The sequence below is a fragment of the Zosterops lateralis genome (assembly GCF_965231275.1).
Source record: "Zosterops lateralis genome assembly, chromosome: 27".
Taxonomy (NCBI): Eukaryota; Metazoa; Chordata; class Aves; order Passeriformes; family Zosteropidae; genus Zosterops; species Zosterops lateralis.
The window spans coordinates 1335046-1359240 of record NC_139787.1 but is presented as its reverse complement, the minus strand read 5'-3'; the positions used below and the strand labels follow the sequence as shown (position 1 = coordinate 1359240).

At 47.0% G+C, this 24195-nt stretch overlaps 2 protein-coding genes and 1 long non-coding RNA gene across 11 annotated transcripts in view; 1 reads left to right on the top strand and 2 right to left on the bottom strand.

The window, feature by feature from the left end:
- Positions 1-817: 817 nt before the first annotated feature.
- Positions 818-16351, bottom strand: SLAMF1 (signaling lymphocytic activation molecule family member 1). Of its 2 annotated transcripts, XM_083878890.1 has the most exons (8): positions 14569-16347; positions 13519-13741; positions 9012-9335; positions 7764-8051; positions 4314-4418; positions 2807-2871; positions 1727-1873; positions 818-1082 (listed from the first exon to the last, which is right to left on the bottom strand). In XM_083878890.1, the coding sequence occupies exons 2-8, from the start codon at positions 13568-13570 to the stop codon at positions 1038-1040; spliced, it is 1026 nt and encodes a 341-aa protein (XP_083735016.1). In that variant the 5' UTR covers positions 13571-13741; positions 14569-16347; the 3' UTR covers positions 818-1037. The 2 variants fall into 2 exon arrangements, 1 of the variants encoding a protein (XP_083735016.1); XR_014591829.1 differs by lacking the exons at positions 818-1082; positions 1727-1873; positions 2807-2871; ... (1 more) ...; positions 7764-8051; positions 9012-9335 and adding an exon at positions 10200-10312 and having other exon boundaries at positions 14569-16351.
- Positions 4820-6661, bottom strand: LOC310919522. Its single transcript, XR_014591830.1, has 5 exons — positions 6407-6661; positions 5692-6287; positions 5243-5275; positions 5038-5141; positions 4820-4847 (listed from the first exon to the last, which is right to left on the bottom strand). It is a non-coding gene; the product is annotated as an uncharacterized lncRNA (long non-coding RNA).
- A 1367-nt stretch (positions 16352-17718) lies between the features above and the next one.
- The window catches only part of LOC310919385 (CD48 antigen-like), a 29592-nt gene continuing 23115 nt past the window's right edge, over positions 17719-24195 (top strand). For 4 of the 8 annotated variants that reach the window (XM_083878736.1, XM_083878735.1, XM_083878734.1 and 1 more), the window contains exons 1-2: positions 21175-21229; positions 23184-23319. In XM_083878736.1, coding sequence (XP_083734862.1) covers positions 21191-21229; positions 23184-23319 — 175 coding nt within the window. In that variant the 5' untranslated portion in view covers positions 21175-21190. Of the gene's footprint in view, positions 17829-21130; positions 21230-23183; positions 23320-23471; positions 23766-24195 lie in introns of those variants that run through there. The other 4 variants (XM_083878729.1, XM_083878733.1, XM_083878730.1 and 1 more) reach the window with 4 other exon arrangements.

Here is a 24195-nt window from a genome sequence, read left to right as displayed (position 1 = left end):
GGTCATTCCTGGGGTGGGAATGGTCATTCCTGGGGTCACAGGAGTGGGAATGGTCATTCCTGGGGTGGGAATGGTCATTCCAGGGTCACAGGGGTGGGAATGGTCATTCCTGGGGTGGGAATGGTCATTCCTGGGGTCACAGGAGTGGGAATGGTCATTCCTGGGGTGGGAATGGTCATTCCAGGGTCACAGGGGTGGGAATGGTCATTCCTGGGGTGGGAATGGTCATTCCTGGGGTCACAGGAGTGGGAATGGTCATTCCCATTGGGATCCTCCATCATTCCCAGCTCTGAGGTGGATCGAGAACTTCTCTTCCTTCTCCCACCACTCCAGGATCCCACAGGAATTTTCCAGGATCCCACCAGAATTTTCCAGAATTCCACCAGAATTTTCCAGAATTCCAAGAGAATTTCCCAGAATCCAACCGGAATTTTCCAGAATCCAACTGGAATTTCCCAGAATCCAACTGAAATTTCACAGGATCCCGCCAGAATTTTCCAGGGTCCCACTCGCATTTTTCAGGATCCCACTGGAATTTTCCAAAGTCCCACTGGAATTTTACAGAATCCAACCAGAATTTTCCAAGGTCCCACTGGCATTTTCCAGGATCCCACTGGAATTGTCCAGGATCCCACCGGAACTTTCCAGAATCCCACCGGAGTTGTCCAGGATCCCTCCGGAATTTTCCAGGATCCCACTGGCATTTTCCAGAATCCAACCGGAATTTCCCAGAATCCAACTGGAATTGTCCAGAATCCCACTGGAATTGTCCAGAAACCCACAGGAATTTTCCAGGATCCCACCAGAATTTTCCAGAATTCCACAGGAATTTTCCAGAATTCCACAGGAATTTTCCAGGATCCCACTGGAATTCCTCCTCCACAGTTCCTTCTCTGTGTCCAGCCCTCTCTCGACCATCCCAGATCATTCCAGAAAGTTCCTCCCCCGATTCCTCTGGGTGGTCTCAGGGATTCCCAAAGGATTTTTTTGGAATCAACGACGGATTCCGGGCGGGAATTCGGATCCTGGGATTCGGATCAGGCCACGGGCAGGGTCACGGTGGCGTAAACCGTCGTGGGCTCCTTGAGGGGACAAAAAATTTTGGGGGGGACAAAGAGCTCAGTGAGGTGACCTGGACACCAAGGGGGGTTTGGGGACAGCAGGGATTGTCCCCAAGGGTCTGGGGACCAAGAGGGGTTGGGGGACAATGGGGATTGTCCCCAAGGGTTTGGGGACACAGTTGGGGACCAAAAGGGGTTTGAGGACAATCCCAAACTTGGGACAATGAGGAATGTCCCTGAGGGTTTGGGGACCAAGAGGGGTTGGGGGACAATGGGGATTGTCCCCAATAGTTTGGGGACCCGGTTGGGGACCAGGAGGGGTTTGGGGACAATCCCAAACCTGGGACAACAGGGATTGTCCCTGAGGGAAGAAGAGGGGTTTGGGGACAATCCCCTTACCTGTGACAGCGGGGAGTGTCCCTGAGGGTATGGGGACCCAGTTGGGGACCAAGAGGGGTTTAGGGACAGTCCCCCTTACCTGGGACAGTGAGGAATGTCTCCAGGGGACCAAGAGGTGTTTGGGGACAGCAGGGATTGTCCCCAATGGTTTGGGGACCCAGCTGGGGACCAAGAGGGGTTTGGGGACAATCCCAAACCTGGGACAATGGGGAGTGTCCCCAAGGACCCATTTGGGGACCAAGGAGAGGTTTGGGGAGAGTCCTTACCTGTGACAGCGGGGAATGTCCCCGAGGGTTTGGGGACCCATTTGGGGACCAGGGGGAGCCCTCGGGGGCCAGGCGTGGCCCGGTGGCCGCGGCGTAGATGGTGGTGCAGGACACGGGGGTGGCCTTGGGGACAATCCCTTTGGGCTTCTGGGGGAGGGGACAAAGGGTGGGCAGCGACCTCGGGGTCACCACGGGGTCACCCCAAACCTGCCACCAACTTTTGGAAAAATTGGGGGAAAAATCCCGGAGTTTGTCCCCAAAGCCACCAAAGTGGGAAAGTTTTGGGGTGTTTGGGGAGTTGTGTCACTTGGATTTGTCCCCAAAGATTCCCAAATTTCCGGTGGTCAGGGGTGGCAGGGATGGGTGACACCCCCACAGTGTCACCTTCTCCCTTTTTCCCCTTTTCTTTCCCTTTTCCCCCCATTTTTCCCCCATTTTCCCCCATTTTCCCCCCATTTTCACCTCACTTCCCCCCATTTTACCGCATTTTCACCACTTTTCCCCCCATTTTTCTCCCATTTACCCCCATTTACCCCTCATTTTCCCCATTCTCCCCAATTTCCCCCATTTCCTCCCATTTTTTCCCATTTTCCCCCATTTTCCCTCATTTTCCCCCATTTTCTCCCATTTCCCCCATTTGTCCCCATTTTTCCCCCTTTCCCCCATTTTTCCCCGTTTTTTCCCATTTTTCCCCATTTCCCCCCATTTTCCCTATTTTGCCCCATTTTTCCTCATTTTTCCCCCATTTTCCCACATTTCTCCTCATTTCCCCCCATTTTCCCCATTTTTTCTCCATTTTTTCCCCTTTTTCCCCATTTTCCCCATTTCTCCTCATTTCCCCCCATTTCCCCCACTTTACCCCATTTCTCCCCATTTCCTCCTCATTTTTCCACTTTCCCCCATTTTCCCCCTTTTTTCCCATTTTCCCCCATTTTCCCAATTTTCCCCCATTTTTTCCCCATTTTCCCCCTCATTTTCCCCCATTTTTTGCCATTTCCCCCCCATTCTTCCCCCTTTTTTTCCCATTTTTCTCCATTTTTTCCCCATTTTTCCCCATTTTTCCCCATTTTTCCCCCTCACCTGCACCTGTGCATAGATTGTGGCCCCGGCGCTGTCCGGGCTGTCCTGGGGGGTCACTTGGTCACCTGTGGGGTCACAAATCCCGGGGTCATCCAGGTCGGAAAAACAATTCCCAGGAATTTCCCTCCTTTTCCCTTTTTCCATGGAAAAATCATCCCAAATTTCCCCCCCCTGGCCCAGCTCGAGGCCGTTCCCTCTTGTCCTGTCCCATTCCCTGGGATCAGATCCCAAATTTTCCCTGGAAAAGCCCAAAATTCCAACCTGGAGGATCCCAAAATTCCTCCTGGATCCCCCTTTTCTTCAGGATGAGCCAAAAGAATTTCCAGGAATTCCTTGGAAACCTCCAGGGATGGGGATCTGACTCTTCCCTGAGCCCTTCCCGTGGTTCCCGACCCTTTTTCCACGGAAAAATTCCTGATTCCAACCTGGATCCCTCTTTTCTTGAGGATGAGCCAAAGGAATTTCCAGGAATTCCCTCCAGGGATGGGAATTGAGCCCCTCCTGATGATTCCTGACCCTTTTTCCATGGAAAAATCATCCCAAATTTCCCCCCCGGCCCAGCTCGAGGCCGTTCCCTCTTGTCCTGTCCCGTTCCCTGGGATCAGATCCCAAATCCCCCCTGGAGGATCCCAAATCCCCCCTGGATCCCCCTTTTCTCCGGGATGGACGTTCTCAGATCCCTCAGGAATTTTCCTTTTAGGATTTTGTCTCCGAGAAAGTTGGACCAGCAAAGATGAGCTGGGAGAGGATCCCAAAATTCCCAAAATCCCCAAAGATCCCCAAAATCCCAAAGATCCCAATTCCATTTTTGGAGGATTTCCAAAGGAATTTTGGAGGAATTTTTTTGGATTTTTAATTTTTTTTTTCCAGATTTTTAAATTTTATTTTATTTTTCGAATTTTTGAGGGATTTTTGGAGGATTTTTGGTGAATTTCTGGAGAATTTTTGGAGGTTTTTTGGAGGAGTTTTGAAGGATTTTTTGAAGGATTTTCAGAGAATTTTTGGAGGATTTTTAGAGAATTTTTGGAGAATTTTCAGAGGATTTTAGGAGGATTTTTTGGGGGATTTTTGGGGCATTTTTGGAGGATTTTTGGAGGATTTTTCTGATGATTTTTGGGGTATTTGTTGAGGATTTGTTTTGATTTTTGGAGGATTTTCAGAGGATATTTTGGGGGGGATTTTTGGAGGATTTGGGGGGGATTTTTTGAGGATTCTTGGAGGATTTTCTGAGGATTTTTGCAGGATTTTTGTAGGATTTTTGGGATTTCTCTCCCAAGAATTTTGAGATTTTTGGGATTTCTTTACCAGGAAATTGGGATCTCTGGGATTTCTTCCCCAAGAATTTGAGGATTTTGGGGACATTGGGGATTTCTTTTCCAAGAATTTTGGAATCTCTGAGATTTTTTCCCCCAAGAAATTTGGGATTTTTGGGATTTCTCTCCCAAGAATTTTGGGACCTCCGGGATTTCAGGACTCAGCCCCACCCACCCCAGGACCCCAAACTCACCCTTGGTGGCCCTGACGGTGACAAGGACAACGACAATGACGATGACAATGACGATGATGAGGGTCACCAACACCACCAGGAGCACCGGCCCCACCCCGGGGACACCTGGGGACAGCAGGGGACACTCAGGGGGGTGGCACCTTTTGTCACCTGGCACATGATCTTTGTCACTTGTCACCTGATTTTTGTCACTTGTCACCTGATTTTGGGTCGATTTTTGTCACTTTTCCTCCGATTTTGGGGCTGATTTTTGTAATTTTGTCCCCTGATTTTGGTGTTGATTTTTTGTCACTTTGTCCTCTGATTTTGGGTTGAATTTTATCACTTTCTCCCTTGATTTTGGGACTGATTTTCATCACTTCATCACCTGATTTTGGGGTTTTTTTTGTCACCTGTCACCTGAATTTTGGGTTAATTTTTGTTACTTTGTCCCTTGATTTTTGGGCTGATTTCTGTCACTTCGTCCACTGATTTTTGATTGACTTTTTTGTCACTTTGTTCTCTCATTTTGGGCTGATTTTTGTCACTTTGTCCCTTGATTTTTGGGGTTAATTTTTGTCACCTGTGATCTGATTTTGGGGCTGATTTTCATTATCTGACTTTTGGTTGACTTTTGTCACTTCGTCACCTGATTTTGGGTCGGTTTTTGTCACTTTTCCTCCGATTTTGGGTCAATTTTTGTCACTTTGTCCCCTAATTTTGGTGTTGATTTTTGTCATCTGACGTCTGATTTTGGGTTGATTTTTGTCACTTTGTCCCTTGATTTTGGGGTTTTGGGGTCGATTTTTTTGTCACTTTGTCCTCTGATTTTGGGTTAATTTTTATCACCTGTCCCCTGATTTTTGGTGTTGATTTTTCTCACTTTCTCCCCTGATTTTGGGGCTGATTTTCATCACTTCATCGCCTGATTTTGGGTTGACTTTTGTCACTTTGTCCCTTGATTTTGGGGCTGATTTTTGTCACTTGTAACCTGATTTTTTGGGCTAATTTTTGTCACTTTCTCCCTTGATTTTGGGGTTTTGGGGTTGAATTTTTTGTTCACTTTGTCCCTTGATTTTGGGGCTGATTTTCATCACTTTGTCCCGTGATTTAGGGTTGATTGCTGTCACTTTGTCCTTTGATTTTTGGGGTTGATTTTTGTCACCTGTCCTCTGATTTTGGGACTAATTTTCATCACTTCATCACCTGATTTTGGAACTGATTTCCTGTCACTTTGTCCTTGATTTTGGAGCTAATTTTTCTCACTTTGTCCCCCAGTTTTGGGTTAATTTCCATCACTTTATCCCCCGATTTTGGGACTTATTTTTGTGACTTATTCCCCAATTTTGGGACTAATTTCCATCACTCCTCACCTCATTTTGTCTCAAAATTTTCTCACCTTGTCCCCTGGTTTTGGGGCCAATTTCCATCACTTTCTCCCCTGATCTTGGGGCTTATTTTTGCCTCCACTGCACCCTAATTTTAGGTCGGAATTTTGTCACTTTGTCACCAGAGCAGAGGCTGAATTTGTCACCTCTGTCACCGGATTTGGGGTTGGTTTGGTGCAGAAAAGGAAATAAAAGGCAGGAAATGCCTCTCTGAGCTCTCTTGGTTTGCCTTATTTAAATAAAAACTCGCTGGGGGCTGGATTTGGGCTCAGAAAAATTAAAAAAACACCCTAAAAATGTCCTTGGTGGCTTTAAGGGGGTTTGAGGGGTGGAAATATCTCAAATATCTGTAGAAATGTCTCAGATATCCATAAAAATCTCTCATCTAAAGGAGGATTTCATTAATCCATGGAAATATCTTGAATTTCCACAGAAATCTCTTAATTTTCTACTCAAATTCATCAAATTTCTACATAAATATCTCAAATTTCCACTCAAATTTCTCAAATTTCCACCCAAATCTCTCAAATCCCAAATCTCCACCCCACAATCTCCATCCCACAATCACCCACAAATCACCCACAATCTCCACCCCACAAATCACCTCCTGAACCCCACAAATCACCCACAAATCACTGACAATCTCCATCCTACAAATCACCCACAATCTCCACCCCACAAACCACTCCAAATCCCCCCCAAATGACCCCCTGAACCCCAAATCACCCATAAATCACCCCCTGAACCCCACAAATCACCCACCTCCATCCCAAATCACCCACCTCCTCCCCACAATCTCCACCCCATAAATCACCCACCTCCTCCCCAAATCCCCCACAAATCACCCCCTGAACCCCACAAATGACCCACCTCCACCCCAAATCCCCCACAAATCCCCCACAAATCACCCACGTCCACCCCACAATCTCCACCCCATAAATCACCTACAATCTCCACCTCACAATCTCCACCCCATAAATCACCTACAATCTCCACCCCACAATCTCCACCCTACAATCACCCCCTGAACCCCACAAATCACCCACCTCCATCCCAAATCCCCCACAAATCCCCCACAAATCACCCACCCCCGCCCCACAATCTCCACCCTATAAATCACCCACGATCTCCACCCCACAATCTCCATCCTACAAATCACCCATCTCCACCCCAAATCCCCCCACAAATCACCCACCTCCACCCCAAATCCCCCACAACTCACCGACCTCCACCCCACAACCTCCACCCTATAAATCACCCACCTCCATCACCTCCATCCCACAATCTCCACCCCACAATCACCCACCTCCACCCCACAATCTCCACCCTACAATCACCCCCTGAACCCCACAAATCACCCACCTCCATCCCAAATCACCCACAAATCACCCACAATCTCTACACCACAATCTCCATCCCACAAATCACCCCCTGAACCCCAAATCCCCCACAAATCACCCCCTGAACCCCACAAATCACCCATCTCCATCCCACAATCTCCACCCCACAAATCACCCACCTCCATCCCAAATTCCCCACAGTGACCCACCTCCACCCCACAATCTCCATCCCACATATCACTCCTAATCCCCCATAAATCACCCATCTCCATCCTACATCACCCACCTCCATCCCACAATCTCCATCCCAAATGACCCACCTCCATCCCACAAATCACCCACAAATCACCCACAATCTCCATCCCACAAATCACCCCCTGAACCCCAAAAATCACCCACAATCCCCCACAAATCCCCCACCTCCATCCCACAATCTCCACCCCACAAACCACTCCAAATCCCCCACAAATGACCCCCTGAACCCCAAATCACCCACAAATCACCCGCTGAACCCCACAAATCACCCCAAATCCCCCACAAATCACCCCCTGAACCCCACAAATCACCCCAAATCCCCCACAAATCTCCCCAAATTCCCCACAAATCACCCACCTCCACCCCACAATCTCCACCCCACAATCTCCACCCCACAATCACCCCCTGAACCCCACCAATCCCCCCAAATCCCCCACCAATGACCCACCTCCACCCCAAATCCCCCCAAATCCCCCCCAATGACCCACCTCCGCCCCATTTCCCCCAGCAGAGCTCTGGGGTCACCCTGATCTGGTTCCAGGTGCTGCTGACGGCGTTTTGGGCTGTGCAAACACACCCCGATCCCGTCCCGGGGCTCAGGGACACGTTGAGCGTCTCCCCAAAGCCCGAGCACATCCCAAAGGTCCCGTTATCCCGGTTCTCCCAAATGTAGGAAATTTCATCCCCTTTTTCCGAGGAGCAGAGCAGGGTCAGGGAGCAGCTGCCGTTGGAGAATTCCCGGTGGAGGACGCGGATTTCGGGGTGAGAAACGGGTTCTGGATGGGGAAAAATGGGAATTTTGGGGTGGGTTTGGTGGTCAGGGGTGGTTTGGCGTTCTGGAAGGTTGAGGATGTCAAGGGTGGGAAGAAAAAATGAACTAATGGGAATATCTGGGAAAATGATGGGAAATTTCAGGGGAAAAATACCAGGAATGTCCAGGAAAATACTAAGAAATTCCATTAAAAAAGCCAGAAATTTCCAGGGGAAAAAAATACTGGGAATGTTCAGGAGAAATTCAGGAAATTCCAGGAAAAAAACCAGGAATTCCATGAAAAAAACCCCCACAAAATCCCAGGAAAAAACCACAAAGTCCCAGGAAAAAGCCAGGAAATTCCACAAAAAATGCCAGAAAATTCCAGGATAAATCCAGGAACATCCAGGAAAAGGCCAGGAACATCCAGGAGAAATCCAGGAAATTCCATGGAAAAGCCAGAAAGCCCCAGAAAAAAACCACAAAATCCCAGGAAAAAAAAATCACAAAATCCCAGGAAAAAAGCCAGGAACGTCCAAAAAAAAAAAAACCCAGGAAATTCCACAAAAAATGTCAGAAAATTCCAGGATAAATCCAGGAAATTCCACAAAAAAACCCCCAGGAAATTCCACGAGAAAAACGGGAAATCCCACGAAAAAGGCACAAAATCCCAGAGGGAAAAAAAAAAAATACCAGGAGGGTGTAAGTAAAATCCAGGAAATTCCATGAAAAAAGTCAAGAAATTCCACAAAAAGGCCAGGAAATCACAGGAAAAAAAATACCAGGAACAGCCAGGAAAAATACCAAGAAATCGCAGGAAAAATCCAGGAAACCTCAGGGAAAAAGACACAAAATCTCACAAAAAAACCATAAAATCCCAATAAAACCCCACAAAACCCCATTAAAAAACCCACAAAACCCCATTTAAAAACCCCAAATCCTCCCCCCACCCCATTCTAAGTAGGAAATTTTATATTTTTTTTACCAAACACTCGGAGCTGGACCTGCCAAACCTCCTCCTCCTGGCCCCGGCTGAGGCTGAACTCGAAGATCCTCTCGCCGTCCCCGCGGGTCGTGTTGAGGATCTCCAGGGAAAAATCCTCGCGGTGGAAACGCACCCGGCCCTGATCAAACTCCATGAGATTCCCCGGGGAAAACCTCAGCAGGATTTTCTTTTTCTGCTGCCCCTCCAGGGATTCCTTCCAGGCGGCCTCGGAGAAGTTCTGGTGGAGCTGGAGGAGCTCAGGGGGCACCCGCAGCAGAGTCGCCCGGCCCAGGGTGCCCAGGACCGTCTCCTTGGATCCCATTCCTGGGGGAAAGGGAAAAGGGATCCAGCCTGGTGAGCCACGGGATCCAAAACCCAAAGGTTTAGACCCCAAATCCAGAGGTGAGACCCCAAATCCAGGGTGCCCAGGACCATCTCCTTGGATCCCATTCCTGGGGGAAAGGGAAAAGGGATCCAGCCTGGCGAGCCACAGGATCCCAGATCCATGGGAGAGACCCCAAACCCAGAGGTGAAATCTCAAAATCAAAGGTGAGACCCCAAATCCAAAGGTGAGACCCCAAACACAAAGGTGAGACCCCAAACCAAAGATGAAATTTCAAATCCAAAGGAGAAACTTCCAGATCCAAAGATGAGACCCCAAACTCAAAGGTGAGATCCCAAATCCAAAGATGAGACTCCAAATCCAAAGATGAAATCTCAAATCCAAAGGAGAAACTTCCAGATCAAAAAGTGAGACCCCAAATCCAAAGGAGAGACCCCAAATCCAAAGGAGAAACTTCCAGATCCAAGGGTGAGACCCCAAATCCATGGGAGAGACCTCAAATCAAAAGGAGAGACCTCAAATCCAAAGGTGAGACCCCAAACACAAAGGTGAGACCCCAAACCAAAGATGAGACCCTGAACAAAAAGGAAAGACCCCAAATGCAAAGGTGAGATCTCAAATCCAAGGCAGAGACCCCAAATCCAAAGGAGAAACCTCAATTCTGAAGGTGAGACCCCAAATCCAAATGTGAGACCCCAAATCCAAAGATGAGACCCCAAACCCAAAGCTGAGACCTCAAATCCAAAGGAGAAACTTCCAGATCCAAGGGTGAGATCCTAAATCCAACGGTGAGACCCCAAATCAAAAGGAGAGACCCCAAATCCAAATGTGAGATCTCAAATCCAAAGAGGAGACTTCAAATCCAAAGGAGAGATCCCAAATCCAAAAGTGAGACTCCAAACCCAAAGGTGAGACCCCAAATCCAGGGTGCCCAGGACCGTCTCCTTGGATCCCATTCCTGGGGGAAGGGGGAGGGAAAAGGGATCAGGATCCAGCCTGGATCCAGCCTGGTGATCCACGGGATCCCAAACCCAAAGGTGAGACCCCAAATCCAAAGGTCAGATCTCAAATTCAAAGGTGAGAACCCAAATCCAAATGTGAGACCCCAAATCCAAAGCTTTGGACCCCAAACTCAAAGGTGAGACCCCAAATCCAGAATTCCCAACAGCGTTTCCTTGGATTGAATTCCTGGGAAAAGGGATCCAGCCTGGTGATCCACAGGATCCCAAACCCAAAGATGAGACCTTAAACCCAAAGGAGAAACTTCCAGATGCAAGGGAAAAACTTCCAGATCAAAAGGTGAGACCCAAACTCAAAGGTGAAGCCCCGAATCCAAAGCTGAGACCCCAAATCCAAAGGTGAGACTCCCAAATCCATGGGAGAGACCTCAAACCTAAAGATGAAATCTCAAATCCAAAGGAGAAACTTCCAGATCAAAAGGTGAGACCCCAAATCCAGAGGTAAGACCCCAAATCCATGGGAAAGACCCCAAATCCAAAGATGAGACCCCAAACCAAAGGTGAAATCCCAAATCCAAAGGAGAAACTTCCAGATCCCAGTGTGAGATCCCAAATCCAAAGGTGAGACTCCAAATCCAAAGGTGAGACCCCAAATCCAAAGGACAGACCCCAAATCCAAAGGTGAGACCCCAAATCCAAAGGTGAGACCCCAAACCAAAGGTGAAATCTCAAATCCAAAGGTGAGACTCCAAATCCAAAGGTGAGACCCCAAATCCAAATTGAGACCCCAAATCCAAGGGAGTCTCTTTTCCAACTCCAAAAATCCTGGAATTTTGGGATTTGGAGCCACAAATCCACAATTTCCCTTCTGGTCAAGGTGGGGTTTTTTTAATGGAAAAAAAGAATTGAGGGAGTTTCACCTCCCACACCCCCAAATTTCCACGGGGAGGATTTTTTTTCCCCCAAAAAAAATATTTTTAATTTTTTTTTTTTTTTTTTAATTCCAATTCTATTTATTTATTCCAATTTTACTCCAGTTTTTTTGTTTTTGTTTTTGTTTTGGTTTTTTGTTTTTGTTTTTGTTTTTGTTTTTGTTTTAATTTAATGCAAATAATTCAGAATTTTTTCTCGATTCGGATTTTATCTGATTCAGATTTTCCTCGATTCAGATTTTCCCTGGTTTCTGAGCAAAACAAATTTTTTGTTTTGGCAGGAAATTGTGGGAGGAAGAGGAAGAGGAGGAGCCAAAGCAGAGAAGGGCCCCGCCCACACTTTTCCCAAAGTCTTTTTTTTTTGTTTTTTTCCCATTGTTTTTGTCTTGGAAAGGGAAGGAAACAGGAAAGGGAAAAGGAAAAATGTGGAAAAAAGGGAAAAGGGAAAAAAAAGGGAAAAAAGAGGGGGAAAAGGGGAAAAAAGGGGGGGGAAAGGGGGAAAAAATGGGGGAAAAAAAAGAGGGGAAAAAGGGAAAAAAGAAAAAAATGGGGGGAAAAAGAGGGAAAGAGGAAAAAAGGGGAGAAAGGGGAGGAAAGGGGGAAAAAAGAGGGAAAAATGGGAAAAAAAGGAAAAAAAGGGGGGAAAGAGGGAAAAACGTGGGAAAAGGGGGAAAAAAGGGGAAAAAAGCAAATTATCTCCTGGTGGTGGAGCCTGAAAACCTGGAGGGAATTTTTTCTCTCCAGAACCCCAAAAACCAGGAATTTGCCCCATTTTTGCGGCAGTTTTTTCATGGCAAAAGTCTTTCAAAGTCCTTCCCTCAAATTCGCCCAAATTTGGTTTTTTCAGCTGAATTTTTTATTTTTTTCCCCACCATTTTTTAATCCCCTCTGGGAGAGTTTTAGGGACGTTCCACCCCAAAAGTCCTGAACCCCTTCAGATCCACCCTGAAAAAACTCCAAAAATTGGGTAAAAACAACCCCCAAAAAAATCTCAAAATCCAAGAAAAAATGGCCAAAACCTTCCAAATCCAGGAAAAAAAGGCCCAAAAAATGGCCCAAAATTTGGGAGGAAAAACTGCCCCCAAAAACTCCCAAAACCCAGGAAAAAATGCCCCCAAAAACCCAAAATTTGGGAGGTAATACCACCAAAAAAACCCTCAAAATCCAGGAAAAAACACCCCCCAAGCCCCCAAAATCCACGGAAAAATGTCCCCAAAAGCCCCAAAAATTTGGGAGGAAAAGGCACCCAAAAAAGCCAAAAAAACCCACCAAAAAAACGCCCAAAATCCAAAAAAAACCTCCCCAATATCCAGGGGAAAAAATGCCCAACCCTCCCCCCCAAAAAAAACCACCCCAAAATCCAAAAAAAACCCCCAATAAAATCAAGGCAAAAAACACCCAAGAAAAGCCAGGGAAAAACACCCAAAATCCAGGTAAAAAACACCCCCAAAACCACCCCAAAAAAAGCCGAAAAAAGCCCAAAATCCAGAAAAAAATGCCCCCAAAAACCTCCAAATTTGGGAGGAAAATCCATCCACACCCCCCCAAAATCCAGGAAAAAAATGCCCAAAAGACCTCCCAAAATCCACAAAGAACACCAAAAAAACCCCCCAAAATTTGGAAGGAAAAGCTGCCCCAACAACCCCAAAATCCAGGAAGAAAACACCAAAAAAAATCCCCAAAATCCAGGAAAAAATTCCCCAAACCCTCCAAAAACCTGCCCCAAAACCCCCCAAAATCAAGGAAAAAAAATCCAAGAAAAGTCAGGAAAAAACATCCAAAATCCAGGTAAAAACACCCCAAAAAAGCTGAAAAAAGCCCAAAATCCAGGAAAAAAAATGCCCCCCAACCCCCCCCCCCCAAAAAAAAATACCCCAAAAAAACCCAAAATCCAGGGGAAAAAAAAAAAAAAAAAAAAAAAAAATATCCAGGAAAAAAAGGTCCAAAAAAACCAAAAAACCCACCCAAAAAAGCCCCAAAATCCAGGAAAAAAAAATGCCCCCCAAAAAACCCCAAAACCCCCCCACAAAAAGGCCCAAAATCCAGGAAAAAAATACCCAAAAAAATTCCAAAAACCGCACCCAAATAATCCTAAAATCCAGGAAAAAAAGTGTCCAAAACCCACAAAAAACCCACCCAAAAAATCCAGAAAAAAAACCCTAAAATTGAGGAAAAAATGCCCAAAAAAACCCCCAAAAATCCACCTAAAACACCCCAAAAATCCAGAAAAAAAACCCCCAAACCCCCAAAAATTCAGAATTTTTTCCACCTACCCCAAAAAGCCTCGAGGCCGAGGAGGATCCGGAGCCAAAACCCAAATCCCATCTCGGGGTCAGGAAACTTTCGGAGCTCCGGGACCAGACAAGAAGATTTTCCCCCCTGGGCCTCTCATTTCCTCTTGTTTTTGGGGCTGAATCGAAAAATTTTTTTGCCTTTTTTTATTTCCTTTGGTCGGAAATTATTCAAAGCAAGAGGTTGGTTTCGTTTCTTGAGAAGCTGAGGGGGAAAATGGAGAGAAATTTAATTTATTTGGGGTTTTTTTTCATCAGAAAATTTGTAAAATGGTGTGGGAAAAAAAGGATAATTTGGTTTTAAATAAGTTTTTTGGGGGTTTTTTTGGGTTTGGAGGAGTGGAAGAGTCAAAAGGATCCTGGAAAAGGAGGTGAGTGGTTCTTCATGTCCCAAAATTTGCTTTATTTCTTTATTTTCCCCAAAATTCGCTCAATTCTACCCAAAATCTGCTCAAATTCTCCCAAAATTTGCTTAATTCACCCCAAAATCTTCTCAATTCTCCCAAAATTTGCTCAATTCTCCCCAAAATCTGCTCAAATCTCCCCAAATTTGCTCAAATTTGCCCAAAATCTGCAAAATTTTCTCCAAATTTTGCTCAATTCTCCCAAAATTTGCCCAATTCCCCCAAAATCTGCTCAAATCCCCCAAAATTTGCTCAAATTCTCCCAAAATTTGCTCAATTCTCCCCAAAATCTGCTCAATTCCCCCAAAATCTGCTCAATTCACCCAAAATCTGCTCAATTCCCCCCAAAATTTGCTCAATTCCCCCAAAATCTGCTCAATTCACCCAAAATCTGCTCAATTCCCCCCAAAATTTGCTCAATTCCCCCCAAAATCTGCTCAAATCAGCCCAAATTTTCTCAATTTCCCCAAAATTTTCTCTATTCCCCCAAATCTGCTCAATTCTCCCAAAATTTGCTCAATTTTCCCAAAATTTTCTCAATTCTCCCCAAAATCTGCTCAATTCCCCCCAAAATTTGGGAAAATCTCAATTTTTCCCTTGAATTTCCCACAGAGAGGAGAAAACTCACCTGGGAGAAGCCAAATCCTCGTTCTGGGCGAATTTTGGGTGAATTTTGGGTGAATTTGGGTGAATTTTGGGATGATTCTTCCTCATGGAATTGCTGAGAAAAGCAGAAAAAATATTCTGGTTTTGGATAAAAAAAAAAATCTTGATTTATTTTGGCAGAGAAGCTTCTGAAATCCAAAATTTGATTTTTTTTTTTCTCTAAATTCCCCAAATTTTTTGGGAATTTTGGGATTTCTGAGGTTGGGATCAAACTCTGAATTTGAAGTTCCTCCAGAGGGCCCAAAAATGCCAAATTTTAACCCAAATTTGACCCTTCAGGCCACGTTTTGCTGCCGGGAAATGAAAAATAAAAAACCCAAAAAAAAAACCCCACCCGGAACTTTCTGTGAAGCTCCTCCTCCCTTTGCTCAGAAAGCACCTGATGAGGTTAAAAACAAAATAAAAAAAATAAACCCCAAATTGTCATTTTTTCTTGGCTGATGAATAAAATTGAGACTCTGGAGACTCAAAAAAAAAAAAAAAAAAAAAAAAAAAAAAAAAAAAAAGAGGAAAAAAGAGGAAAATGGGTAGAAAGGGGGGAAGAGGGAAAAAATAGGGGAAAAAGGGGAAAAGGAGAAAAAATTAAAAAAAAGGAAAAGGAAAAGGAAAAGGAAGGAAAAGGAGGAAAAAGGGAGGAAAAAAGGTGAAAATGGGGGGAAATGGGGAGAAAGGAGAAAAAAAGGGGAAAAGGAGAAAAAATAAAAGAAAAAAAAGGGAAAAGGGGAAAAGGAAGAAAAAGAAGGAGGAAAAAGGGAGGGGAAAAGATGAAAATGGGGGGAAATGGGAAAAAAAGGGGGGAAAGGGAAGAAAAATAAGGAGAATAAAAGGGAGAAAAAAGGGAGAAAAGGGAGAAAAAGGGAGGGAAAAGGGAAAATGGGGGGAAATGGGGGAAAAGTGAAAAAAGAGGGAGAAAGGGGGAAAAGGGAGGAAAAAGGAGGAAAAAAGGGGGGAAATGGAAGAAAAAAGGAGGAAAGAAGGGAGAAAAAAAGGGAGAAAAAAGGGGGGGAAGGGGGAAAATGGGGGGAATTGGGGGAAAGAGGGAAAAAAGGGGGAAAAAAAGGAGAAAATGGGGGGAAATGGGGGAAACACTCCAAAAACACTCCCAAACTCCCCAAAATCCAGGAAAAAACACCCAAAAAACAAACAAACAAACAAACAAACAAAAAAAAACCACCAAAAAACCACCCAAAATCCAAGAAAAAAAAAAACTGAGAAAAGGGGGAGAAAGGAGGGAAAAAAGGGGGAAAAGGAAGAGAAAAAAGGAGGAAAAAGGGAGGGAAAAAGGGAGAAAAAAAAGGAGAAAATGGGGCAAAAGGGGAGAGAGTGGAAAAAAAGAGGGGAAAAGAGGTGAAAATGGGGGAAAAGAGGAGAAAAGGAGGGAAAAGGGGAAAAAACTGGAGGCAAGGAAAAAAAGGAGAGAAAAGAGGAAAAGGGGGGAAAATGGGGGAAAAGGGGGAGGAAAAGGGAAGAAAAGAGGGAGAAAAAGGGAGAAAAAAAGGGGGGAAAAGAGGGAAAAAGTGGGAAAAAGGGAGGAAAGGGGAAAAATGGGGAAAAGAGGGAGAAAAGGAGGGAAAAACGGGGGAAAAAAGGGGATAAAATGGGAGAAACTGACATTTTTGGGGATATCACCCACCCCTGCTCTTAGGGAATTTGGGAATTTGAGAATAAAACCGGGTGACAAAAACCTCTCAAAAATTCTTTCCTCTCCAAAAAAACCTAACCAAAAAATCCCGGGATTTTTTTGAGGTTTTTTTTGGGATCCCTCAGATACTTTTCAGAGGAAAGATCTGAAATTCCAGCCGGGAATTCTTTCGCTCCAGAAGCTTTTGTTGTCCTCGGCTTGGGGGGGGGACAGAGGGACAAATTTGGGACAGCCCAGAGATGTCCTGGGACAAAAAAATCCCTGAAATTCATCCCGAAATTCAACATAGGGAAAGAATTTTCCCTAAAATCCATCCCTTTCCTTCCTCTCCTTCCTCTCCTTCCTCTCCTTCCTCTCCTTCCTCTTCTTCCTCTTCCTCCTCTCCTTCCTCTTCCTCCTCTCCTTCCTCTTCTTCCTCTCCTTCCTCTCCTTCCTCTTCCTCCTCTCCTTCCTCTTCCTCCTCTCCTTCCTCTTCTTCCTCTCCTTCCTCTCCTTCCTCTTCCTCCTCTCCTTCCTCTTCTTTTTTGGGATTTCAGGTTCCTTTTCCATCCCAAACAATTCCAGGACTCTCTGGGGTGATTTATTTGGGATTTTAGGGATAAATCCTTCTCTGGTTCAGGTTTCTCCATGGATTCCCCATCCCTGGAAATCTCCAAGCCTGGGTTGGATCCACCTGGGATAGGGGAAGGTCCCTGCCCATGGAACCGAGGCGGAATTTTTTGGGATTTCAGGCTCCTTTTCCATCCCAAACCATTCCAGGATTCTCTGGGATGGTTTATTTGGGGTTTTAGGGATAAATCCTTCTCTGGTTCAGGTTTCTCCATGGATTCTCCATCCCTGGAAGTCTCCAAGGGTAAGTCGGATCCACCTGGGATAAGGGAAGGAACCGAGGTGGGATTTTTTGGGATTTCAGGTTCCTCTTCCATCCCAAACAATTCCAGGATTCTCTGGGATGGTTTATTTGGGGTTTTAGGGATAAATCCTTCCCTGGCTCAGGTTTCTCCATGGATTCCCCATCCCTGGAAATCTCTAAGGCTGGGTCGGATCCACCTGGGATAGGGGAAAGTCCCTGCCCGTGGAACCGAGGTGGGATTTTTTTGGTATTTCAGGTACCTTTTCCATCCCAAATCATTCCAGAACTCCAAGGGCTGGTTTGGATGGGATTTTAGGGATAAATCCTTCCCTGGTTCAGGTTTTTCCATGGATTCCCCACAGCTGGAAGTCTCCAAGGCTGGGTCGGATCCACCACACGAGGCCACGGTGTCACTCTGTCCCAGCTGCTCTTTTGTCACCCTCATCTTTGATTGGACATTGTATTTGCATTTTTTCCTCTTGAAACACCTCAAATTTCCATTCTGAGTGTGAGCTGCCCCCACTCAACGTCATTTTTTGTCACGAACCACATCCAACTCATTCCTCTGTACCCAGACACTGAAAAGTCATAACGACATTTTTTTCTCTTTCTCTTCTTCCCCCTCATTTCTGGGTGCTCAGTGCTCCAAATCCTCTCCGTTTTTGGACACCCATGGAGGAGTTTTGGATCCAGCTCCTCGCCATCCTCACGCTCCTCACACAAACCTGTAAGTGCCCCGTGCCCCTCGTCCCTCGGGAACCAGATTTTGGGGTGGTTTGGGGGTTTTTAGGGTCAGGGGAGAGCGGGAGCAGCGGAGCAGCTCGGCGGGGTTGGGTTTGTGCCCAGTGTTGGGATCTGGGGCTGCCGTGGATCTCTGAGCTGTGGATGGAGCCCAAGGTCCACCTCTGGTCCAGCCTGTGTCCAGATGTTCTCCTGCTCCACCTGCAGCTCCTGCTCCTCTCGGTGTTCTCTCCCCACTTTCTCTCCCCAGGCAGCGCCGGTGACACCACAGAGGTGACCGGGACCGTGGGCGAGTCCGTGACCTTCCACAGCCACGACACACAAACAAAGCCAGCAGTGTGGAGTTTTGGGAATGTTCCCATAGTGACTGTGCCATTTTGGGAATCTTCTAAAGCCGTGTTTTCAAAAGGATATGAAACTCGTTTCACTGTCTCCAAGTGGGGCCGGGAACTCACCATCTCCGGGCTGAGGTTGGAGGACGCCGGGATCTACTCCATAAACGTTGATGGGGCAAAATCCACCTTCAACCTCCGGGTGTACAGTAGGTGCTTCTAGTTTTGGTTTTTTGGGGTTTTTTTACATTAAAAAAAAAGAGGGTTTTGACACCCCTGTGCGCCCAGAGGAGCTGACAGAGCCCACGGTGACCTGCAAGTCCCAGCAGTGCTCGTGTGAGAGACGGGGAAAGGTGGAAGGAAAGGTGGGGTGGGCTGGTCCCAGTGCTCTGAGATCCAGGGAAAGGTTGGGATTTGGGATGGGATGGGAATGTTGGGGTTGGGCTGGGCTGACCCCACTCTCCGGCATCTCGAGGTGCCCAGGGAAGCTCTGACCCCTGTCTCTGTTCTCTCGCATCAGCAGAAAATTCTACACATCCTCCCAGCCCCAGTGAGCTGCCAGGCCCTGTCCATGGCCAGCCATGTCCCCAAGTGTCCCCAAGTGTCCCCAAATGTCCAGAGCAGCTTTTCCATGTCCAACCAGGGAAGGAGATTGGAGAGCCTGAGCCCAGCCCCCTCCAGCCCCTCCCAAAAACCCTTCCCAGGGAATGTTCCGGATCTTCCCGCAGCTCCCAGGGACAGGGCAAGGAGTGGTGGCCCCAAACCCAACCCCGAGAGGTTCCACCTCCATTGGGGAACCTCTTCCCAACAGAGCCACCCCAAACCCGCCCGGCCGTGTCCCCGTGTCCCCTGCTCGGGGTGACCCCGCAGGGAGATCTCCAGAACTCCTTTCCCACCCTACAACTGTGGGATTTTGGGGATTCTGAGGTTTTGGGGATTTGGAGATTTTGGGGTTTTGGGATATTGGGATTTGAGGATTTGGGGATTCTGGGATTCTCCTACCACTGCTCCCTCCAAGCCGTTCATTTTCATCCTCTGCCCTGGCTGGGATTGAGTTCACCTGGAACAAGGGATCAGGAAGGGGTTGGAGGCCAAACTCCTGAAGAGTTGGACTGATTTTGGGATGTTGCCACTGGATCTCCTCCTTTTTCCAGGTGCTCCCTCAAGCTTCAGTATTGGGATCGCAGTCGGGGTTGGAGTTGTGGTGCTTTTGTTGCTTTTCCTGATGTTCTACTGCATATGGAAAGGTGAGAGTGGAAAACCATCCCTGGAGCTCTGGGGAGGAGGTGGGACCTGGGATGGGACAGAGCCGGGATGGGGCTGATTTGGGGTGGATTTGGGGCAAACTTGGGCTCCTCTTGATTCAGTCACATCTCCCTATTGCGGTTTTACGTATTGTCAGGTTTTATTTGGGGTAGAGCACACGGGCTGTGGGTGTGGTTCCCTGTGGGGCAGAGCCAATCAGCTGGCTGGGTTTGAAGAGCCAATCAGCAGGCTGGGTTTGAAGAGCCAATCAGCTGGCTGGGTTTGAAGAGCCAATCAGCTGGCTGGGTTTGAAGAGCCAATCAGCAGGCTGGGTGTGAAGATTGACACCTGGGTAACTCACTTTAAAGAGTTGAACCTGCCACTGCAGAAAACACACATTTAAAACCAAACAAAACCCAGCAAAATCTCTTTTTATTCTGGCCTTCCAACAGGTTCCTGGCTGACGTGTAGAATGGCTGGGATTTATTGCCAGTGCCAGGCCGGGACACCAGGGCTCTCTCCAGTCCAGGAGCTCGTTGGGACCAGTGCCGGGACTGGCCTTGGACCAGCGTGGACCAGGGTTGAGATGGACCTTTTCAGCACCGACGTGGATCACAAACCAGCGCAGACCAGTGCTGGGAATGGCCATGGTCTAGAGTCACCAGTGCTGGGAATGGCCATGGTCTAGAGTCACCAGTGCTGGGAATGGCCATGGTCTAGAGTCACCAGTACTGGGAATGGCCATGGTCTAGAGTCACCAGTGCCGGGAATGGCCATGGTCTAGAGTCACCAGTGCTGGGAATGGCCATGGTCTAGAGTCACCAGTGCCGGGAATGGCCATGGTCTAGAGTCATCAGTACTGGGAATGGCCATGGACTAGAGTGACCATGTCCTAGGTTGTAGGGTGGGATGTACAGAAAGTATTCATTCTATCACCATCTTCATGAACTGTTAAACCAGGTGGGGCAGTGTTTTCCCAGGCCCCTCCTTTGGGCTCTTCTGCTCATGGCCCATCAATGCCTTGCCCAGGACTCACAGGGAACTCCCTCCAGGAGCTCTCTCTGTTTAATGGGCCATCAAGGAGCCACTGCACGACTCCTCATCCCATTGGGAGATGTTCCCAATGCCCAGGGGGAGGAGCCAAGCATTCCCACCTGGAGAGAATCTGGGATTTGGGACAGGACAAGCAGCCCTGAGCCACTGGATTCCCAGAGGAGCAGAGCTCCCAGACCTTTCTGTGGGATCACTGCTTCAGGAAGAGCCCCTCACCTGGACTGCTCCCCCCACCCTGCTCAGGGTGTGTTCTGACTCTGTCAGTGCTCCTTTGTGTTATCACATTTATTTTATTTTATTTTTACCTTTTTACCTTTCTTCTTATTAAATTATATCTCTGACTTGGAGCCTCTCATTCGTTTTGCTTTCAAACCACAACACGTTTTGTTTGGGTCCCAACACGGGTCCTGAAGGGGAAAACAAGATGTTCTCACAGGTTATGGAAGGGGAGGCAGCTGTAAGGCAAAGAAAAGAGGACAAGGCTACGTTTGGGTAATTCGTACTGAAGGCTGGAAAGCGATTGGCCTGTTGGAGTTATAGCTGCGTTACCATAGAAATATATTTGCGAGGTACTTTGTACCCAGGGGTAGATACCAGATGCTCTATAACCGTTGACGCTGAGCCGGGAGGGGGAAGGGGCGGCGCAGAGCAATTTCCTTCAGACACACCTGAACAAGGTGAGCCAGAGAGAAGAGACACGGCGGGGCCGGTGTGCGGCATGAGGCAGCTCCGGCAGGGACCGAGGGCGCAGGGAAAGGTGAGCGGGGGGCGAGGGTGGGGAGGGCAAGAGAGGACCCGGCTGGGTGGGGAAGGTGGTGGGAAGGCGAGCTCCAAGTGGTTCAGCTCTCTGAGAGATGGCTCGGCCTGTGGTGTGGGGAAGTGAGTCCTCCAACGCTCCTGCACCGCCCGTCCCACACAGATACGGGAAAATCAATCGATCTGTTCCACGTTCCTGAAAACGAAATGCTTCTCTCGACCTGGGACAGGCTGAGAATTAAACAATACACAGGTTTTTTTGCAGGAAATACACTGAACACACAACAGACACACATAACAATTGTTCCGAATCTTTCAGCTGCCCAAAACACACCCAGGGTGTCTCCGACACTCGATACCCACACACAGACATGTCTGACCACCACACCCACCCAAAAATCTGAAACTCTACAGACAAAATCCACCCAAATTCCCCTGAGACGCTTTGGCAGTGAGAGTTCTCTCCTCCTTTCCCAATGCTACATTTCTCTGTGTGCCTGCTCACACCATGGGCGACACCTTCCTGGCTCTTTAACACACACACAGGGTGCAAAGGTCTGGTTATAAAGTCATAAATGCATATTATAAAGTTGGCCTTCCGCAATTACAATGTATACTATATGTATAATATAATATAATATATATATTATCTATCTATATGTATATACATATATAATATACATAATTACATGTATTATACTATAATGCAATTATATATTGCATTGTATATAATTGTATACAATTATATAAATATATAATACTATATGTATAATACAGTATAATTGTACTGTATTAATAGAGTTTAGAAAAGTGATGAGTGTATTTTCTGATTGTGACATAAAGTAAGTGGTGAGGGGACTGGGTTTGTTCTTTGTGATGTCCAGACTGACCGAGCCAAGAATTAGGGGGAAGAGGTCATCACCTTATACCTATATATATATATATATATATATATATATACACACACACACACACACATATATATATATATATATCACCTCTACTTTTAAAGATACCTGTGTTACATCTGCATGATTTAAGCATTTTCCTCGAGTTGTCCTTAATAATTTTATCATATAGATTTATTTGTGGATGGCTCCACACTCTGTCTGGTAACATGGGTATAAATCCTTCTCTTGAGGTTTTCTGCTTATTTGTCATTTGGATAAAAACCCCAGAAAGTTATCAGTCTTTTATCCAGGGTTACAAGGTGATGACTTTTCCCCCATACCTTCCGGCTTAGAAGAAAATAAAAACCAACCCAGTCTTTTACTGTTAACTCTTTGGTACAATCAAAAAATACACATTCATTACCTTTCTAAATTCTATTAATAAACCATAATACAGTACTATTATACACAGAGTATTCATGTTAGTATTTGTGAAAAGCCAAAAATATAATATGCATTTATAACACCTGTAACACTCCACAGCTAATAACAGTTGTTACAAAGGTGTGTTTTGAGTCGACGTTGAGATGTGGGGAATAATTTCACCAAGACACCCTTATTATACACACCCCCTTATTATTCCCTGAGGTCTCACATATTGATGACATTCCACACCCCCTCATACATATTCATTCCCTGACCCCGCCCATCCTCCCTCGGGGTGGTCATTCACTCCACGCCCCTCTGGGGATGCTCAGGCCCTTGTGGTGGTCTCTGGTTTTCTTCCGAGGATGAAGAAACAAACTCTTCCTCCGTTCTGTCCCTTCACCTTTGTCTCTCCCGTGTGTGCTTTGGCCCCTTGGGCACTTTCTCGAGGGAACAAACCACCACCTTAGAGTCTGTGTTCTTTTCTTTATTTGCATTCTCAGCCCTGTTATTCTGCTGTTTGGGCTCGTTCTTCTTATTGACACCGAAGGGTGCCGAAGCTTGTGGTGCTTGAAAATGTGCAAAAGGGCATTTGGTGTTCACTGAGTGTCTTCTAAAATGTGATCTCATATATTCTAGAGCACTATTCTAACACACCATGCATGTTCTGAAATTTACCCTAAAGGACCAGCTGGAGTTTTCAAATCTCTGTCTCAGGCCATGGAGGAGTTTTGGATCCAGCTCCTCGCCCTCCTCACGCTCCTCACCCAAACCGGTGAGTGCCCCGTGCTCCTGGTCCCTTGGGAACCAGATTTTGGGGTGGTTTTGGGGCTGAGCCAGGATCAGATTCATTCTCTTGGTTCAGGACCTTCATTCCCCCTCCATCCCACCCTCACCCCATGTTCTCTCCCCACTTTCTCTCCCCAGTCAGCGCCAGTGACACCCCAGAGCTGATCAGGGCCTTGGGCGGGTCCGTGACCTTCCGCAGCCCCAGCACAGATGGAAATGCAGCATTCTGGAGGTTTGGGGATGATCCCATACTGACTGTGGCATTTAGGGATCCTCCTCGACCCATATTTTCAGAAGAGAAATTCAAAACTCGTTTCACTGTCTCTGAGAGGGGCCGGGCACTCAGCATCTCCCAGCTGAGGATGGAGGACGCCGGGACCTACTCTGTGACCATTGATGGGAAAATATCCACCTTCATCCTCCGGGTGTACAGTAGGTGCTTCTAGTGTTGTTTTGGGGGGTTTTCACACTAAAAAGAAGAGGTTTAGGTACCACCTGTGCCTCCAGGGGACCTGACAGAGCCCAAGGTGACCTGCAAGGCCCAGGACTGCTCGGACAGGATTTGCCACATCATCCTGCGCTGTTCCGTGACTGGCGCCGGATTTGGGAAAGTCTTCTACAGCTGGACAGGGTGGAATCAGCAGTGGGATGAGGGGTCCGTGGTGATGGCAGAGGTGGATAAATCCTCTCTGGACAAGCTGGAGCCACTGACGTGCACGGCCCAGAATGCCGTCAGCAACAGGAGCGTCACCACCCCCGATGGGCTGTGCCCAGGTGAGAGCCGGGGAAAGGGGCACGGGAAGGTGGGGTGGGAATGTTGGGGTTGGGATGAGCTGATCCTGCTCCCCTGAGAACCAGGAAA

What these genes read in the sequence shown, in the direction of transcription:
- SLAMF1 (XM_083878890.1), bottom strand. Translation starts at nt 13,570, where the DNA reads ATGGGATTTGGGTTTTGGCTCCGGATCCTCCTCGGCCTCGAGGCTTTT. An exon ending in CTGGGGGAAATGGGGCGGAG is followed by an intron (nt 4,419 to 7,763) that starts GTGGGTCATTGG and finishes TGCTGTCCCCAG; the next exon opens with GTGTCCCCGGGGTGGGGCCG. An exon ending in CACCGTCAGGGCCACCAAGG is followed by an intron (nt 2,872 to 4,313) that starts GTGAGTTTGGGG and finishes GTGACCCCACAG; the next exon opens with GTGACCAAGTGACCCCCCAG.